This window comes from Hypomesus nipponensis, chromosome 10, assembly GCF_054491055.1.
Source record: "Hypomesus nipponensis isolate SF chromosome 10, ASM5449105v1, whole genome shotgun sequence".
NCBI classification, from domain to species: domain Eukaryota; kingdom Metazoa; phylum Chordata; class Actinopteri; order Osmeriformes; family Osmeridae; genus Hypomesus; species Hypomesus nipponensis.
Genome location: NC_140370.1, coordinates 10,255,760 through 10,272,651, shown reverse-complemented (window position 1 = coordinate 10,272,651; position 16,892 = coordinate 10,255,760). Strand labels below are relative to the sequence as shown.

General features: G+C 43.7%; 2 protein-coding genes across 2 annotated transcripts; both read left to right on the top strand.

Moving 5' to 3' along the window:
- Window positions 1–1,056: 1,056 nt before the first annotated feature.
- LOC146271623 (noelin-3-like) lies at window positions 1,057–7,046 on the top strand. Its single transcript, XM_084707595.1, has 6 exons — window positions 1,057–1,125; window positions 3,623–3,766; window positions 4,914–5,069; window positions 5,198–5,417; window positions 5,723–5,829; window positions 5,949–7,046. Exons 1-6 carry the CDS (start codon window positions 1,057–1,059, stop codon window positions 6,624–6,626), a joined length of 1,374 nt encoding a protein of 457 aa, XP_084563721.1. The 3' UTR covers window positions 6,627–7,046.
- A 5,998-nt stretch (window positions 7,047–13,044) lies between these two features.
- tecrl2b (trans-2,3-enoyl-CoA reductase-like 2b) lies at window positions 13,045–16,768 on the top strand. Its single transcript, XM_084707347.1, has 12 exons — window positions 13,045–13,296; window positions 13,388–13,439; window positions 13,641–13,685; window positions 14,285–14,388; window positions 14,480–14,595; window positions 14,680–14,785; window positions 15,206–15,278; window positions 15,346–15,389; window positions 15,509–15,566; window positions 15,747–15,835; window positions 15,984–16,029; window positions 16,121–16,768. Exons 1-12 carry the CDS (start codon window positions 13,135–13,137, stop codon window positions 16,246–16,248), a joined length of 1,023 nt encoding a protein of 340 aa, XP_084563473.1. The 5' UTR covers window positions 13,045–13,134; the 3' UTR covers window positions 16,249–16,768.
- The last annotated feature ends 124 nt before the right edge of the window (window positions 16,769–16,892 follow it).

Genomic DNA, 16,892 nt, shown 5'->3' with positions numbered 1-16,892 from the left:
TAAAATAGTAATTGTTTACCTACGTGTTATTCACCTTTTTGTTCATATTGCATCAAGATCATTATTGTTATTGCAAGTAAAAGAGGGTTTGTCAGGTGAATGAGTTCATCTATTAGTAATCCATTTGTCTGACAATTTTTGTTTGCTATTTGACTGTTAAATTCAAGATAAATGTGCATGACAAATAAGATGGTGGATGAGAAGAAATGTCATTCAAGTGGCCTCCAGTCTCTTAGTAACAGCAGCAACATTTATCAAGTTCAAGTAGTCTACCTACGTTTTCCAGAGGAGCTCTGTACTATTCTGCCTCCTTGTCTGGAGAGGGTCGAAGAGACCGCTTGACTCCTGCCTTATTTCCTGGTCTGACCCTGCCTGATGGAAGACCTGCAGGCATTGATTGGAGTGCCAAGGTGTCGAGCCCTCCCACCAGGGTGAAGGTGACTCCTGCAGAGGAGACAGTCTCCCAGACAGTTCACACTCAGCACTTAGTGTTCTGCAGAGATAGGATGAATGTGTAAGTCTCATTTAAACAGTCAGAACTCTACTCTTCTACAAAGGGGTTTGATGAATACCAAAATCATTCACTTATATTTAATGATATTATATGCACACTTGCAAACATACACACATTGACTTACACTTTGAGTCTAATCTGCTTCCTTTCACGTTTTTGACTGCTTTTGTGTGTGTGCAAGAAAGAAAGAGAGAGAGAGAGAGAGTGACAGCAAAGGAAAGAAAAGGAGACAGGGGGACCGATGTCTTCAAAAGAACAACTTGATGATGTCATATCCGTTGTTAAGCAGGTCCTTCGCCCCGCAGTTTTTTTTACTGCTGCCACAAACTTTTCTCCCTCGCGGTCACTAGCGGTGCATTTCTCTCTGCCCACATGGCAATAGCGCGTAGAGAGGTGATGAGTGTGGATCTACCTTTGCTGCCTATTTCGTCAGAAACTAAACGCCCGGCATTTTTCCATTGTTTACTTTGCACCGCAGCGACTCTTACGAAACGACGTGCGTGAACATTTTGAGAATAGGTGGCAAATAGTTTGCTAATAGGATGCGGGCGCTGTCCGTGGTGCTGAATCCGCTGCTGTTTCTGCTCCTCTTCGGATACTGCCCTTCAGCGGTGAGTTTCAGTGCTCTTTTCATCGGTGGGAGCCTTCACTGCACTATGATGGTACAGATTAGAATAAAGAACTGCGTAATTATTTCACATGCATACACACATCACGGTGTCATTCAAGAGTTTGAAGTTCGTAAACGTGATGAGAAACCGTTTTTGGAAAGATGCACTGTTGCTTAGAAATAGAGGGGGTGTTTTCCAGAGAACATGCTGAAGAGCAAGTCAGCTACGAGAAGGGGTTTCGGATGAAATGTGAATTTCAAATATATATATATATATATATATTTATGTAATCAATGATAATTGTAACAAGAGTACTGTGTTGGGAATTATCATTATCTCTCTCTCTCTCTCTCTACCTTCATCTCTACCTCTCTCGCTCTATTTCACACACAGAAACACACAGATACACATGCACACAGACTGCCCTGCTTTTGCTCACATCAACTGTATTGGGCTGATATTGATCTGGGGAGGTTGCCAGGGAAGTAACTCACTTTTAATGGTGGCTTAAATCATTGTAAGAAACAATTACATTGACCCATTGGCCCTAAAATGCCAAAATGGAAATAAAGATCCAAATTCCCTTTCCAAATGATTTATGCACAATGTGAATGTGGCATATCCTGGCAAATCTGAACATTTAAAGCAAACATTGAAATATAACATTTTGCTTAAATATTTCACTTTAGACATAGTATCATGAAGTGCACCAAACAATAGATTTACTCTCCACTGAAAATCATCATGGAAAATGATCAAAACATTTGTACAAGAAGCTCCAATTGATTCAATGCATGCCTGCACTGTAAAATATTTGTGTGCAGTGTTTTAATGTTCATCTTAGCCCTAGCGGGGCAACTCTTTCCCATAATTGAATGTGCTGTAGAGAATTAATGTTTTTTTATGATTATTCATGATATGAGGCACTTGGAGGCCATATTACCATTTGGGTCTAAGAGTCTAAATTACTGTTGGAAACAAAGAAGGAGCAGCTGTCTCAACAATCTAATGAACAAAACTCTCCATTCCCAAAGCAGAGAGCTGGGAGAGAGCATCCGCCTTGGCCGGGTTACAGTGGAGGATGAATGTAGAGATTATAGTGTGGAGAGTTAGCAGGATGTGTGTCTAGGGGAGAAAAGAGAGACCATTTCACCACAATGCACCAGAAAACTGGCCCCGGTCACAAGCCTTTCAAACTCTAAGTATTGTGGGCGGGGGAGGGGGGGGGGTTCAAGCCCATTAAGACCTGCTGCCATGACAGAGACAGTGGTTTCAACAACAATGAAGCTGGCCCACTCTCGGGCCTCTGTCCGTTTGGGTGGACTCTTCACTCAGTGGTGTGAGCTCACAAAGAGCTTCAAGACGGACCAGGTCCTCCATTTGTTCTCCTGATCAGTAGCCTCCAAATCTCGTAACATGTTCTCATGCAAAATCTACAGCTTGAACACCGTGTAGATATTTAGTGCCAAGTGCATTCGTGCAGACCTGGTGCTCCAGTATTCCTGCTGCGAGGGAGGTGGCACACCTACCGACAGACACAGAGGAAAGGGTGTTTCTCTCGTTCCTAGTGCAGCTGGAGCACTCAGCCCAGAGCTTTCTTCCACTGAAGGCAGGACATCTCACTCCGCTCAGGGGGAACCTGCTCTTTCATGTCAGGATTCAAAATCTCTGTGAACTGTAAAAGCAGACAGAGAAAGAGGCTGGGAGAAAAGAAAGAAAGAGAAAACAGGAGATAGAAGTGAGGACAAATATGTTTTATTTACAATACGGCTACAATAAGCAGGCTGGAACATTGTTGTGAGGCAGAGCTCAAGAAGAACATTTAGATCAGATGATTATCCTTAAAGTAGAAAAGCTTGCTCAATTTATAGACATACATTTGAATAGATTGTGTTTGTGCCATAAGTTGGATTGTGTTACAGTATGTTGGTTGATTTTAAATGCAGCAATATTTCATTTTCAATGCTTCTGTTTTAAGGTTGCTAATTTGCCAGTGCTTTCATGTATGCCGTTTACTGCATATAATCTAAATCAAGCAGATACAAACTCACATCCAATAGACTTTCTATGAGGGATGCAAGGCTCTACTGAAGTCAAGTTATTCTTCATTCTGAGAAAGCAGTATTTATTGTTGGTGGGTAGAAAATCCACCATATGCCATTTTCTTTTAAGAGAAAGCACTTTGTTCCCCAAAGAGGAACCCTCAGAAACTTGGTGAAATTGGTTATGTCAATGTTAAGGCATCTTGTAGAATTTATGACCCATGAGAGCAAGAGTCTGGATGGAAGGGATATTTTTCAACAGTGTGTGTATGTGTGTGTGTGTGTGTGTGCGCGCGTGCATGCGTGCGTGAGTGTGTATGCGTGCGTGTGTGTGTGTGTGTGTATGCGTGCATGTGTGCGTGAGTGTGTATGTGTGTGTGTGTGTGTGTGCGCGCGTGCATGCGTGCGTGAGTGTGTATGCGTGCGTGTGTGTGTGTGTATGCGTGTGCATGTAGACCATCAGGCCGAAGGAGGGTTGGCAGGTGTACAGCTCAGCTCAGGATGCAGACGGCCGCTGTATCTGCACAGTGGTGGCGCCTGAACAGAATCTCTGCTCCAAAGACGCCAAGGGCAGACAGCTCCGCCAACTCCTGGAGAAGGTACGGACACTGCAAACACGCTCATCATGATATTGAAACGTGACCTTTCTACTTCAATCATTGATGCATACATGTGTATGGGATTAAATCTCTGGTTGGTAAGGGACTTCCTTATTGTTCAAATTGTCACTGCCAAGACAAGGGCCATAAAGGAGAAACATTTTAACAGGTTCATACAAAACGTCTGATACTCACACATACAGAATAAACACACTCTGAATGTCTTTTTCTAGAACTAATCCTCATACAGACTGAGTTTCATAACTCCAGACAGCCCTTCTTTGAACCTCCATTAAGAATGATCTTAAACCTTGAGGGTTTAGGTTGGTTGAGGGGCAGTTCTATGGGCGTATGTGAAGCCCTCTGTGACATGCTTGCGTGTAAAAGGGCTATACAAATAAATTTGATTTGATTTGATCTTAGTTGGATGGCCGTATAGATGGGCACAAATGATCTTCATTATACTGGGTCAGACCAACATAGCACGCATTTCCTCATCACACTTTGTGCTTATAGAATGTGTGAAGCCAGCATGGCCACTGCTGCTCATCTATCCATAGTGATTGTCTGTTTAAAAACATTAGCCTAGCCTACTTTTCAATGTATTCATCCCTACAGCATGCCATGGGGCGTTCTCGGTTATTCGCTAGGGTTTTAAGCTGACACTAATGTACTAAGTGGCCTGGGGGCTTCAGTAGAGCCAGTTAAGGTCACCTCCGCTAGACCCTGAGAGGCATGGGGAACACAAAGAGTGTATGTGATGCCACTTTGCTGGTAGAAAATGCAACAATGATGTGCATTAAAACAGCAGAGAGAGAGAGAGAGAGAGAGAGAGAGAGAGAGAGAGAGAGAGAGAGAGAGAGAGAGAGAGAGAGAGAGAGAGAGAGAGAGAGAGAGAGAGAGAGAGAGAGAGAGAGTGAGAGAGAGAGAGAGAGAGAGAGAGAAAGCGAGAGAGATAGAGAGAGAGAGAGAGAGGACATGAGATAGATTGATCCATTTTCACTGTGTGCCATTTCATAGTACACTTCATGGTGAGCTTCTGTGGAGACATATCTTGACTGTAATCTTGTTTATATAATTTTTTATTATCTTGTGTTCTATCTCATGGGAGACACTATCATTTATGTGGTCACTTTCTTTTGTGAAGGTACAGAACATGTCCCAGTCTATCGAGGTCCTTAACCTGCGAACACAAAGGGACTTCCAGTACATCATGAGGATGGAGAGTCAGATTAAAGGGCTGAGGTCAAAGTTCAGACAAATTGAATCGGACAGGAAACCTTTAGCAGACAAAAACTTTCAGGTGCAATTTTATTATTATTTGTTGTGTTTGCTATAACATTTGATTTGCCATATAAATAACAAAACATTGAGCCAATGAGTAATAAAGTGAGTTACTCTGCCTGTATTGTTCACCTGTGGACCGTGCAGGAGCTAAAGGGGAAGATGGAGGCTTTGCTGCCTCTGATCCCCGTTCTAGAGCAGTACAAGATGGACACCAGACTTGTCTCCCAGTTTAAAGAGGAGATCAGGAACCTGTCAGAGGTGCTGACCACTATCCAGGAGGAGATGGGGGCCTACGACTATGAGGAGCTCCAGAAGAGGGTGTTGAGTCTGGAGGGCAGGCTCCGCAACTGCATGGGCAAGCTCAGTATGTCCCCCAAGGCCATCTACCAGAACCACTGTTAAGTCTGACGCATAGTGTGTGGAGCCTTCCGCTGGCTAGCTCTGTTTACTGAACGGTGTCCATCTTAACTGGGTGCTGTTTTTTTGGAAACAGGGATCCTTATTTAGCATGTTTGGAGTGTTCTTTTCTGTGGTATACAAAAAATGATACAGGGTATGTCAATTCTATCTGATCAGCTGATCTGGGATCAGCCCCAGTATCAGAGTCAGGGAAGGGGCTGCTGGAATGTAGGAATGGAAGCATATCTAATCAGTCTCTTGTGTCCCCAGCCTGTGGCAAGCTGATGAAGATCTCGGGGCCTGTGACAGTGAAGACATCGGGGACCAGGTTCGGAGCCTGGATGACTGATCCACTGGCCTCTCCTACTAACAACAGGGTGTGTGGAGCCGGAGTGGCATTTTTGACATTGCATTTGTGTGGCAATAGAAGCAGAGAGCCAAGCAGTCCCATCTTCTATCTGATCTGTTTTTGTCTCACATCCTGTATTTCCCTCAGGTTTGGTGCATGGACAGCTACACCAACAACCGTATTGTTAAGGAGTACAAGTCCATATCAGACTTTGTTGCCGGGGCTGAGTCACGAACATACAACCTGCCGTTCAAATGGGCCGGTACTAACCACGTGGTGTACAACGGCTCATTGTACTACAACAAGTTCCAGAGCAACATCATGGTCCGCTACAGCTTTGAGACCGGACGCGTGGCTACCCAGAGGGCCTTGGAATCGGCTGGCTTTCACAACGTTTACCCCTACACGTGGGGCGGCTTCTCCGACATCGACCTCATGGCGGACGAGCTGGGACTGTGGGCCGTGTATGCCACCAATCAGAACGCAGGCAACATCGTCATCAGCCAGCTGAACCCGGACACCCTGCAGGTTCTCGGCACCTGGAACACGGAGTACTCCAAGAGGAACGCCGGGGAGTCCTTCATGATCTGTGGAACCCTCTACATCACCAACTCCCACTTGACGGGGGCCAAGGTGTACTACGCCTACTCCACTAAGACCTCCAGCTATGAGTACACGGACATCCCCTTCCACAACCTGTACTTCCACATGTCCATGCTGGACTACAACGCCCGTGAGCGCGCCCTGTACGGCTGGAACAACGGCCACCAGGTGCTCTTCAACGTCACGCTGTTCCACATCCTTAGGACGGACGACGACTCCTGAGGAGAAACGCTCTCTATGTTCGCCTTTGTGGTGGAGTGTAATATTTGGTGTGTTTCTTTTCTACAACTGTTTTCTTGTCGTCGCTGACTGTCTTTTCCCCTTTTTCTTGTTTTGGACTTTAACTTGTCAGAGACAATGAGGGATGGCGGTGACATGTACTTGCACAGTACCTTGGCTTTTGCATCCATGGCTGCAGATAAGAAAGAGTATGCCTTATTCATTGCAGTGTATTCTGTAAGCCCAAGGGAAACAGCTCTTGTGCATGAATGTATGTCTATCCTGATAGCATTTCTACTGTAACTCTGTATCCGTGTCTTTTGTATTGGCAACCGTCGAATTTCTCTTAAATATAGCATAATTTATTACCCTACAAAACATAGTTCTAAAATCCATAACATAAAATGTATCTATTTATCATAAATGATCAATATACACTTGAATAAATAAACTTATTATTGTTTTGATTAAGTCATGTGTACAGTCTTGGTTTATTCCTGATGGTAATTTCCATAAGAACTGGCCTAAGACATTCCATATGTGTGTGAGGTTTGACCCGAGAATGATTAACCACGAGGCAGGCAAGAGATACAGCTGCACACTGCCTGGCAGGGTTCTCATTAAACAGAGTTCCTGAGAAACTAGTGATAGCAAACAACTGTGTGCCTGTGTGCGCATGTGTGTGTGTGTATGTGTGTGTGCATTTGTGTGCATCTGAGTAAAAGACTTCCAGCTGTTTAGTCATCCCACGCTACATCCTTGGGGCCTGTTAGCCGAGAGCACCCTGAGAGGAGGCCGGCCCACAGATAAACACACTACACCGCAGGGTACCTGGCCAGCCCACAGCTGGTCCAATCACAGACAGGTCTCGTGATGACACACTCCGTTCACACTTCCCTCCTCCAGTTTACAGTGTCGTCGATTGATGCTGGTCCATAGGTCACCTACCCCTACCTCAAATCAGACACTGAGGGCATCTCTGTTTTCATGGACATCTTGAGTCATTTGTATCCGATGGCTCCGTTTCACTAAATAACAACAAAGTCTGAACAAATCCTGAAAAAGAGAAAACATTTCGTACGTTAACAACTGCACAACTTTCTCTGCTAATCCTCCTGGAAAATATAGCATGACTGAATGCTATATTTGAATGGTATGACTTAATCCTTCAACAAGGAGATCAAAGACTGTTGTATATATTAAAATAGTCTTCTACACTTCACACAACAAGATTATGAAAACATTTAAAAAAAATTAAAAGCCTTCAACTCACAGTCAAGGGATGCTTTACCAAATCAACATGCAGTTTGTGTTCAAAGACGAGTAGCCCATTTTTAATCCCTAAAGACAGGTGCTCCCAAACAAGTGATATGTCAGGAATGTGTTAGCAGAGAGACTTGATGCAGACCACCGTAGAGAACTGTGGTCTACATTCATTCTGTGTTATTGATTTTTTTTTCTTAAGACTAATAATCATGGAAATTGAAGTTTAATTCTAGGCTTCTGGGTTTGGTCTTGCTGTGTGGACAATGTTAATGACTGCAAGACCACAGTGAAAGGTCTCGTAATATTGAACAAGTGCATTCAAGTAGATGATGACAGTGCTTTTAGAGGATAGTAGCGATCACATGAGTACATATCCTTTCATGCTGCTAATGAGGTGTTTTTTAGTCTTCCCTTTGCTCAGATGGAAGAGCACATCATTTACCAACTCTTCCTCCTCCTCTCATCTCCAAACATCACTTCATAATCCCTCTGTCAGCACTTATTGACAAAAGTAATGTAGCAATTAATGAACTGTGGAAATGTCACCAAGTTACCAGCCAGGATCAGACACAGTTTGACTGTCTCTGTCTGTCTGCCGGACAATTTCCAAGCTGAATGCATTTTTATTTATTTTTTATTAGCGGTCCTAAAGAGTGTCAGTGTGACTAAACCTAGGCCGTTCATTCTGTCTGTCTGTCTGTCTGTCTGTCTGTCTGTCTGTCTGTCTGTCTGTCTGTATGTCTGTCTGTCTGTCTGTCTGTCTGTCTGTCTGTCTGTGTGTCTGTCTGTCTGTCTGTCTGTCTGTCTGTCTGTCTGTCTGTCTGTCTGTCTGTGTGTCTGTCTGTCTGTCTGTCTGTCTGTCTGTCTGTCTGTCTGTCTGTCTGTGTGTCTGTCTGTCTGTCTGTCTGTGTGTGTGTGTGTGTGTGAAGGTTTCTCCTTCTTACCACCACTCCTTATCTCTGTCTGACGCTGTCTCTGAGCTACACTGACAGCCAGAGATTGGGTCCGAGAAACTTGATAGCGCAGCAGGGCCACTGCCACCATAGAGATCCATTAGCTACATTCCTCAATCTCGCTGAAAAAACACATTGCATCAAAGACAAACAGTTGAGCGTACGTACAGTCAAAGGCCCACTCCACATTGAGCCAAGTGCGCTCCCCCACTTATTATTGCATTAACCGGCTCTGACCTAAGACTAGACACTGCTTATGTAGGCACACTGAGTTATCATTTCCATGCCTTGAGGATGCTTGTGAAGCCCACGTCCGGTGTGATGCCTGACAGATCCTGGCTAGGAAGGGCAGGCCGTCTGTCAGCCTCCATCGCTGGCCGAGCAGGTGTCAGCTGGGGGGAAGAGGACTGTGACGGACAGCAGAGAGTGCCTGAGCATAGAGGAGCAGGCCCCTCGTCTAAAATTAACTTTGTGTTTGGGAGGCTCACAGATTGATCCATGCCCGCGGCAAGCATGGCCATAGCATGGGGCTGGAGCAAAACAGATTAAACTGATTCACTCTAGGAAGGCTCTCCGGCTTGGCAGGGAGATGGTGTTGTGCATCGCGTGGTTGTTTCACCGTTGTGTGTTTGCTTCATTTGAAAGACAGGGGATGAAAAGAAGAAGGCATGAATGATGGTGTAATATTGATCAAAATGTTTTTTGTCCGAATTTCATAGCAAACTCAAATAGAAGAAAACCCAAACCCACAAATGCAGCCAACTCATATGATAGACATGACACATCACATGACACATCACATGACACATCACATGACACATCACATGACACATCACATGACACATCACATGACACATCACATGACACATCACATGACACATCAGCCAGCTTCAAAAATATACTGTGATACTGAATGTGATACTTGAGGGGCTTTGTATTTTATTAGCTTTGTACAGAATACCGCAGACTTGTTTCTGTGTCTTTAATGAGTTAAACTGGGCTTGGTTGGTGGTCCCTCCTGACACTGGGGGTCTGTACAAATTGAAGTCAGATGTAGTTAGTGCTTCCACTGAGCTCAGCTTGTTCAGGTGGGGCCCCTTTAGTCTGGTCAGGTTATTCTAAATGGGCTGACAGATTGAACTGGCTGTGGTGCACATCAGCTCTTTCTAAATGTAGCACTGCTCAGAGGCTGAGGATGTCTCAGGACTCTCTCTCTCTCTCTCTCTCTCTCTCTCTCTCTCTCTCTCTCTCTCTCTCTCTCTCTCTCTCTCTCTCTCTCTCTCTCTCTCTCTCTCTCTATCTCTCTTTGTCTCTCGCTCTCACTTTGATTAGCATATTACAAATGAAGAACTTTGAAATTCTACGTGTTTGACATTGTTACTTATTCATGCTGTATAGAGTAATACTTTTTTCTTCTATTACCATTGAGTATACATGTTTGAATGCAACAATGGGCACGTGTGTAATTTTTTACAATTAGAAATTAATTGAGAATATCTCCCAAAAGTGGTAATTGAGTCAACCCTTTCCTCCCATCGGATCACAGCAATATCCAAGTCCATTGATGCCAAAAACAAAGTCATTCATACTCTCCCCTGAAAGTAACAATGTACAGATGAGAAATTCATGAGTACGGCACTCGTGACTACGCTAATGACTGTATTTGTCATCTCTCTAATGGCTCGCTGTATCATCCCTGCACCTTGGCCTGTGATTGATGGTGATTATTACTTAGGAATAGCAAGTAAGGGTTTTTGGATCAGGATGTGATGTAGCCCCTGGTTCAGTGTTTACCATGATGGAAGGATGAAGGATGAAGAACATCAGGTCGACAGTGCCCAGAGAGAGCAAAGTTTTAGACAACTGTGAGATGCACAAGTTGCGTTCTCCGTTCTCTCATCAGAAGGACCTTATCCACATGGACGCTCATTACAGCTCTAACTCTCGTGTTAAATGGCTGAACTCAGTTCTAGAAAATATCACACACAAATTGAGTTTTAGAATATTCGTTGATTGCCGAACGGAGCTGAACGGAAGATGGGGCACACGAATGATGAGTGAAGACAACGGTGTGGATTAGAGTTAGGCTTAGTTTGATTCCCTCAGGCTGAAACACAAGCCCACACAGAGGAGGCAGCACTCCCAGTCGTGCCAGACAGAGCTGTCCGAAGCTATCTCACCACCATCTAAAACCTGCCTTCCCCGTTGCCACAAGATTCTAACCCGATAAATAGACTTTGTCTGTCTCCATTAAGTCCCAAGTGTCCTCACATTGAGACAGTGGTATTTGGATCTGTGCACTCTAAATGCAAATGACCCTACCTTGGGAATGAAACACAGTGGATGATAAAGACAAGTATTTGCCGCTGGTCTATTAAGATGGGCATAAGAAATCAAAATACTTTGTCTCCAGATTTTTTTATTCTTCTTTGTCTCTGTAGTCAGCACTGCCAGGAAGTACCATGGAACAGCTATTCTAATTTGAATCACTTTAAAACCCCAAATAAAGAATTTGAAATTCAACTCCTCGCTTGTTGAGTGACTCCCAGGGGTGTCGTGCTTAGTAGAGCATGGCTAAGTAGAATTTAGGCAGGAGGGTGTTTTTAATTTACGTTATTTCAACTTGTTTTTATGAACGATTAATAATGGTGAGGGGGTGTGTGAGCTGAGGAGGAGTTGTTTGCTAAGATACCGACGCTGGAGAACATCCAGTCTGGTTGACGTAGCCTCAAGCAGTAGAACACACATTTGATCAATGATTCTTTATGTGGGCACACACAGACATGCAGCTGCTTCATGGACTCTTGGAGGAAGGTAGCCAGAGACAGTCAAAATGGACAGCAATTTGTTTTACCAAAAGATTTGTATACTGTGCTCGGATGTTTAAGTGAAATCACCGTCGTCTATGGATTGCATGGACTATGACATCTATAATGTGTTTATGACTCATACAGACATACATTGACCTATTATTGTTTTTAAAGTGAACAAGTTCATTATTATTTTTGCCATTGCCCATTTTTTACTTTCAGTAAATGTTGCAGAAAGTAATGTCACTGCCCTCTAGTGGCGCTAGAGGGAGATCTCAAAGTTTTATCGGACTAATTCCAAGTAACATGACATTTGCTGAATTGACCACAAATATCACATTTATTCTATGGATAATACCCGTAGGATAAATATAATTTCTGTTTTTTGTATTTTTTAGCACAACAGAGCATGGAACAATTGACATCAATCTTTTTGTTCAGTAGAAAGTATTCCGTTTAGTTGAGTTGCACCTTTGATGCAGTCCATTAGACGAGATGGATGCTTGACTACTGAGCCGTCAAGCCGTCCCCAGGGGAGGCCGCCTACCATTATGTTTGGCCAGGAAAAACGCTGATCATGTGATCAATTCGAATGTGGTGTGATAGGCACATTCTTACACACTGGCAAAAACTGCTTCGATTCTTTCCAGTTGGAGGTCTCTATGCGGCCAGGTGAACAGCAGCAGAATAGTGACTGAGGAGGAGTGCAGAGTCTGAAGTTGGATGATGGGATCAACTAGGAGCAAACGAGACAGGCGCACCAGGATGATGAACAGAGTTTCTTTCTTTGAGGTAAGACAGGTCTGGTTTGGGTTACTCATCTGTTTTGGATGCATGCCATGTAAATCATTGTTTTTTTCTTGCATTTTGCAGAGGATTCACATCATGAACTGATTCCGATGAATTAGATAGTAGAGAAATCTGTAAAGTTACTGCAGGTGTGAAACTCCAGTCGAGTTGCTATCAGCACGTTGGATCCCCTGTTATCCAATGACATGTTGCAAGCATAACGCTGGCTGCAGCAGTGATCCCTTGGCACCATGCCGACAAGCAGATTCAAAGACCAAGAATGTCAGGAAGTCATAGGAGATGTGGTGTTGGTGCTCGCCGCAGGGGGTGTGTTAAAGATAAACAACATGGCTTATGCTGGTCACATTTGACACCATGTCATTTGATTTACATTTGATACAGGATTGTTTCGTCAAAAGCTTCACACTGGGTATGGATTATATAATTTCTGTCCAAACATGTTGTAACTGATAGTGAAACGTAATCAGAGGTCAGAGGTCTTCCATCCCCTCAAGTTGCAAAATAAAATAGGCCAGTGAGGTCATCGAATGGATACCAGCCTCTTACCTCAGGCCTGACATATTGAGCTCCAGTCAAACTTATAGCAAGCAAGCATGCAACTACATCTTGACTCTCGCACACACACTCCCTCATACACACTCTTTCTCACACACACGTTCTCTCTTTGTCACCATGGGTTTTAACCTACGAGATCTATACACTGTAGCTCAGTTTATAAAGTCCCGGTGTGGCGATGGATTAAAGGCTGCCGAGGTCAAAAAGGATAAAAACTATGTTTTCTTTGAGGTGGAGATTCTGGATTCAAAGAAGTTACAGCTTTGCTTTCTAGACAAGGTGAGTGATTTGACTTTCCATCTTTCATCCAGATCAGTGTTAAAGTCTATTCATGTTCATTGCTTGTCGTGAAACTTACTTATTCTGGCAGGTGGAACCCAATGCTACCATAGGAGAGATCAAGTGTCTGTTACACAAGAATTGTAAGTGCTCTGTCATGTAATATGTGTAAATACTGTAATACTGTCAATAAATGACACAGTTTTAAAGAAGTTACATTCTACAGCTGTCAAAACACAATTTAAACATTGCTATTTTTGTGTCTTAGCTTTCCCAAAAGTATTCACAGAGGCATCTTTGTTAGGTCAATTTCATTAAACATCAGTTTGATGGGGTTTTCACAGATCCTAAATGGTATCCAGCCAGACAGGCCCTCACCCTCCACCCTAGTAAGTACTTGGTTTCACCAAATTCATGTACAGAGTCTCTTTGATGGTAAATAAAAATAACTGATTTCTGGAGGCTCATCAGCAGTTATGTATTGTATTGTTCCAGTTATTCTATTCCAGTTTTCTGTTGTTGTGGTCATAAGTCGACTTGAATACTTGTCAAATGCATTTGGTCATAGCAATTGGAACTTGACCACCAGCGAGCTTTACATTGTAACACGAAGATGTTTTGATGCAACCAAAGAGCGGCAACAGCTGGGTTTGTGTGTGCAGATTCTGTGCCAATGCAGGGGGCAGCAGTTCACATAGAAGTGAATGGCAGAAGCCATAATGTAGTTATGAGAGACTGACATGCTGATGAATGGTCTGACCCAGTTCTCAGCTGACCTTGTCATCTTTAACAGCAGGAAAGAGAGTGTAAATCCTTTATATCTTTTCATGTCTTCACCTTCAGCGTTAGCATCTTTTTCACAAAAATAAATATGTAAAGGTTGCACATAAAATACCATTGAATGTAAAAATATGATAATTATTGTCTTAAAGGGATTTGATTGTTTTAGCTGCTAGTAATTTCAAGTAATTGTTCTGCTGGCCATCAGATGGAAAGTCCCTCAAAGATGATGAGGTGTTAGAGAATCTTCCGGTGGGGACGTCAGCAACCATGTTCTTCCATGACCTGGGCCCTCAGCTGGGATGGACCATGGTGAGATACGACACATGCTTTGGTTATCTTGCTGTGTCTGACAGTACATGCTGGAAAGTGCAATCAACGCACACTTATGTCTCTCTCCCAGGTGTTTTTAGCTGAATGTATCGGCCCTCTGTTCATCTATCTTCTCTTCTTCTTCCGACTACCAAATATCTACCTGACCCAATATGACTACACCACCAGCCCCCACTCAGTGGTCAAGTATGAAGACAAGCTCTATCAGAACCTCTCCATGTTTTTAGAAGACCTGCGATGAAGTGTTTCCTTACTGTGTTTCCACTGTAGGTTGGCCTGCATGTGTCACTCTCTCCACTACATCAAGAGGCTGGCGGAGACCATCTTTGTCCACCGGTTCTCCCGTGGTACCATGCCTTTGGAGACCATCATGAAGGTACGATCCTGACACCCCTCTGCACATGGACAGTTTACATGGCTGTTTCGTTGGTCAGTGATACAGTGTAATCAACTCATTTGAAACATGCCCCTTTTTGACTGGCTGATGTTGCTATTTATTGTGACTGGGTTGAGATCCTGGTGTTGAGGCGTCCGGGCGACAGTTGGAACACCCGAGGAGGCCGAGCTCATCAGCCTGACAGCGTCTTGGCAACTGCCAGTGGTCACCAGCCCATTCCTCCATGCATAGACCAACACAATCTCCTCACTAAGCTCACTAAGACTTTGGAGCATTTGCACTGGGACATGTAAAACTGGCAGTTCTACTGAACTATGCTGAAGCTCTCAACCCTAAAACATGAAAAAGCTTGACATATGAGATCACTAAAAGTACATGTGTTTGTTCTTTTGATTTCAGAACTGTCTGTATTATTGGGGATTTGCTGCCTGGCTAGCTTATCACATCAACCACCCCCTCTACACAACCCCCTGTGAGTACACCTTGTTTACATATCTGCTGGCTGATATCGTGGAACTGAGTAACTCTGTCTTTTACAGCATATGGGAATCTTCAAATAAATAGTGCACTGGCATTGTTTGTGGTATGTATTATTCCCCACCCTCAAGCCATCATGTTCATATTACAGGAAATGCAAAACAACTCAGTTACAATCATCGTCAACCTTTTACCAAGCTCCATTTATTGTTAATTTCTCTCCAGCTATGTGAAGCTGGAAACTTCTCAGTCCATTTAACTCTCAACAACTTGAGCTGCACTGGTAAGCTACTTTGCCAGCATCTGCATGCACATGCACACATACACACACATTCCTCCCATCACTCCTATCAACACTGCTGTTGGATGTCCCGTCTGACTGCAAACCAGTTGGCCTGCAGTGCCAGTGAGGATATTTCCATGACATTGTGAGCTCAGTCTCGTAATACTGTCCTGCTAACAGGTTCCAGGCCAAAATGTATCCCTTACCCCACCAGAAACCCATTGACTTGGCTTTTTTTCTTTGTGTCGTGCCCCAACTACACCTATGAGGTTTGTGAGACTGACTAATTCCTATTGTTTAGGATATTGTAAATATGGCATAGTGTGTTTTCATAGTGCGTTAAGATTGTAACATTGCATATTTACAGCTTTTTAAATACACCTGCTTGAGATAACAGCAGATCCTTGTTCCATACAGGTGGGAGCATGGCTTGGTTTTAGTGTCATGACCCAGTGTGTCCCAGGTACAACCAAACGTTTGATCCCTGAAATATCAACTGATAAATTGCATTCTTATGGAAGAACCTGATGCGAGCCCCTTTCACTTCCCCACAGTGGCTATATTCACCTTTTTTGGCTTCATCCAAATGACCGTATGGGCAAGAGAGAAGCATCACATCTACACCAGAGAGTTTACCAACTACCCAGAGCTAAGGACAGCCATCATTCCACTCTTCCTCTGATACAAGCCTTCCAGCCATCAGCCAGTCAGTTGGCCAGCCAGCTATACCCAGCCAGGGTGACAGCAGAGGAGGGCAGTAACTGGATCCAGTGTCATATCAATCACCTTTGTGACAGCTGCTCAGAATAGTGCTGTAGGGTATCTGCCAAGCCAGCTCTCAGCCACATCTCTCATGACCCAGAGTAGCTTCAGCCTACAGACTCTGCTCCACAGTCCCCTCCAGCGGACCCCCTGTGTCGAAACACTGAATTGAGGGAACAGTGGGAGGGGCTGTTCACCTCACCAGTTTCTGTCTGAGCTTTTTGGAGCTGGGGGATGGGAGGTATGCCTGGGAGACTCAGGAAAAACAAGCAGCAGAGAAATAAGCATTGACAGGATTTCTTTTTTTTCTTTTTTTTTACCATCATGACTTGTGAAGCACAGATAAACTGGGTGAATGTGTGCATAGTTTAGCAATATGACAATGCCAATCAGACGGCTTGTTGCCTTCTGGTTGTTATAAAATGTATTGAAAATCTGTTTTTGCTTTGTATTTTTTATGAATATTTTCTTGTTTTATCCATGATGTGCACTCACAAAGTGCACAAATAACTTACCAATAACTGATGCAGTGTCTGGTTTTGCAGTGTAAAGCATAGCTTAAGT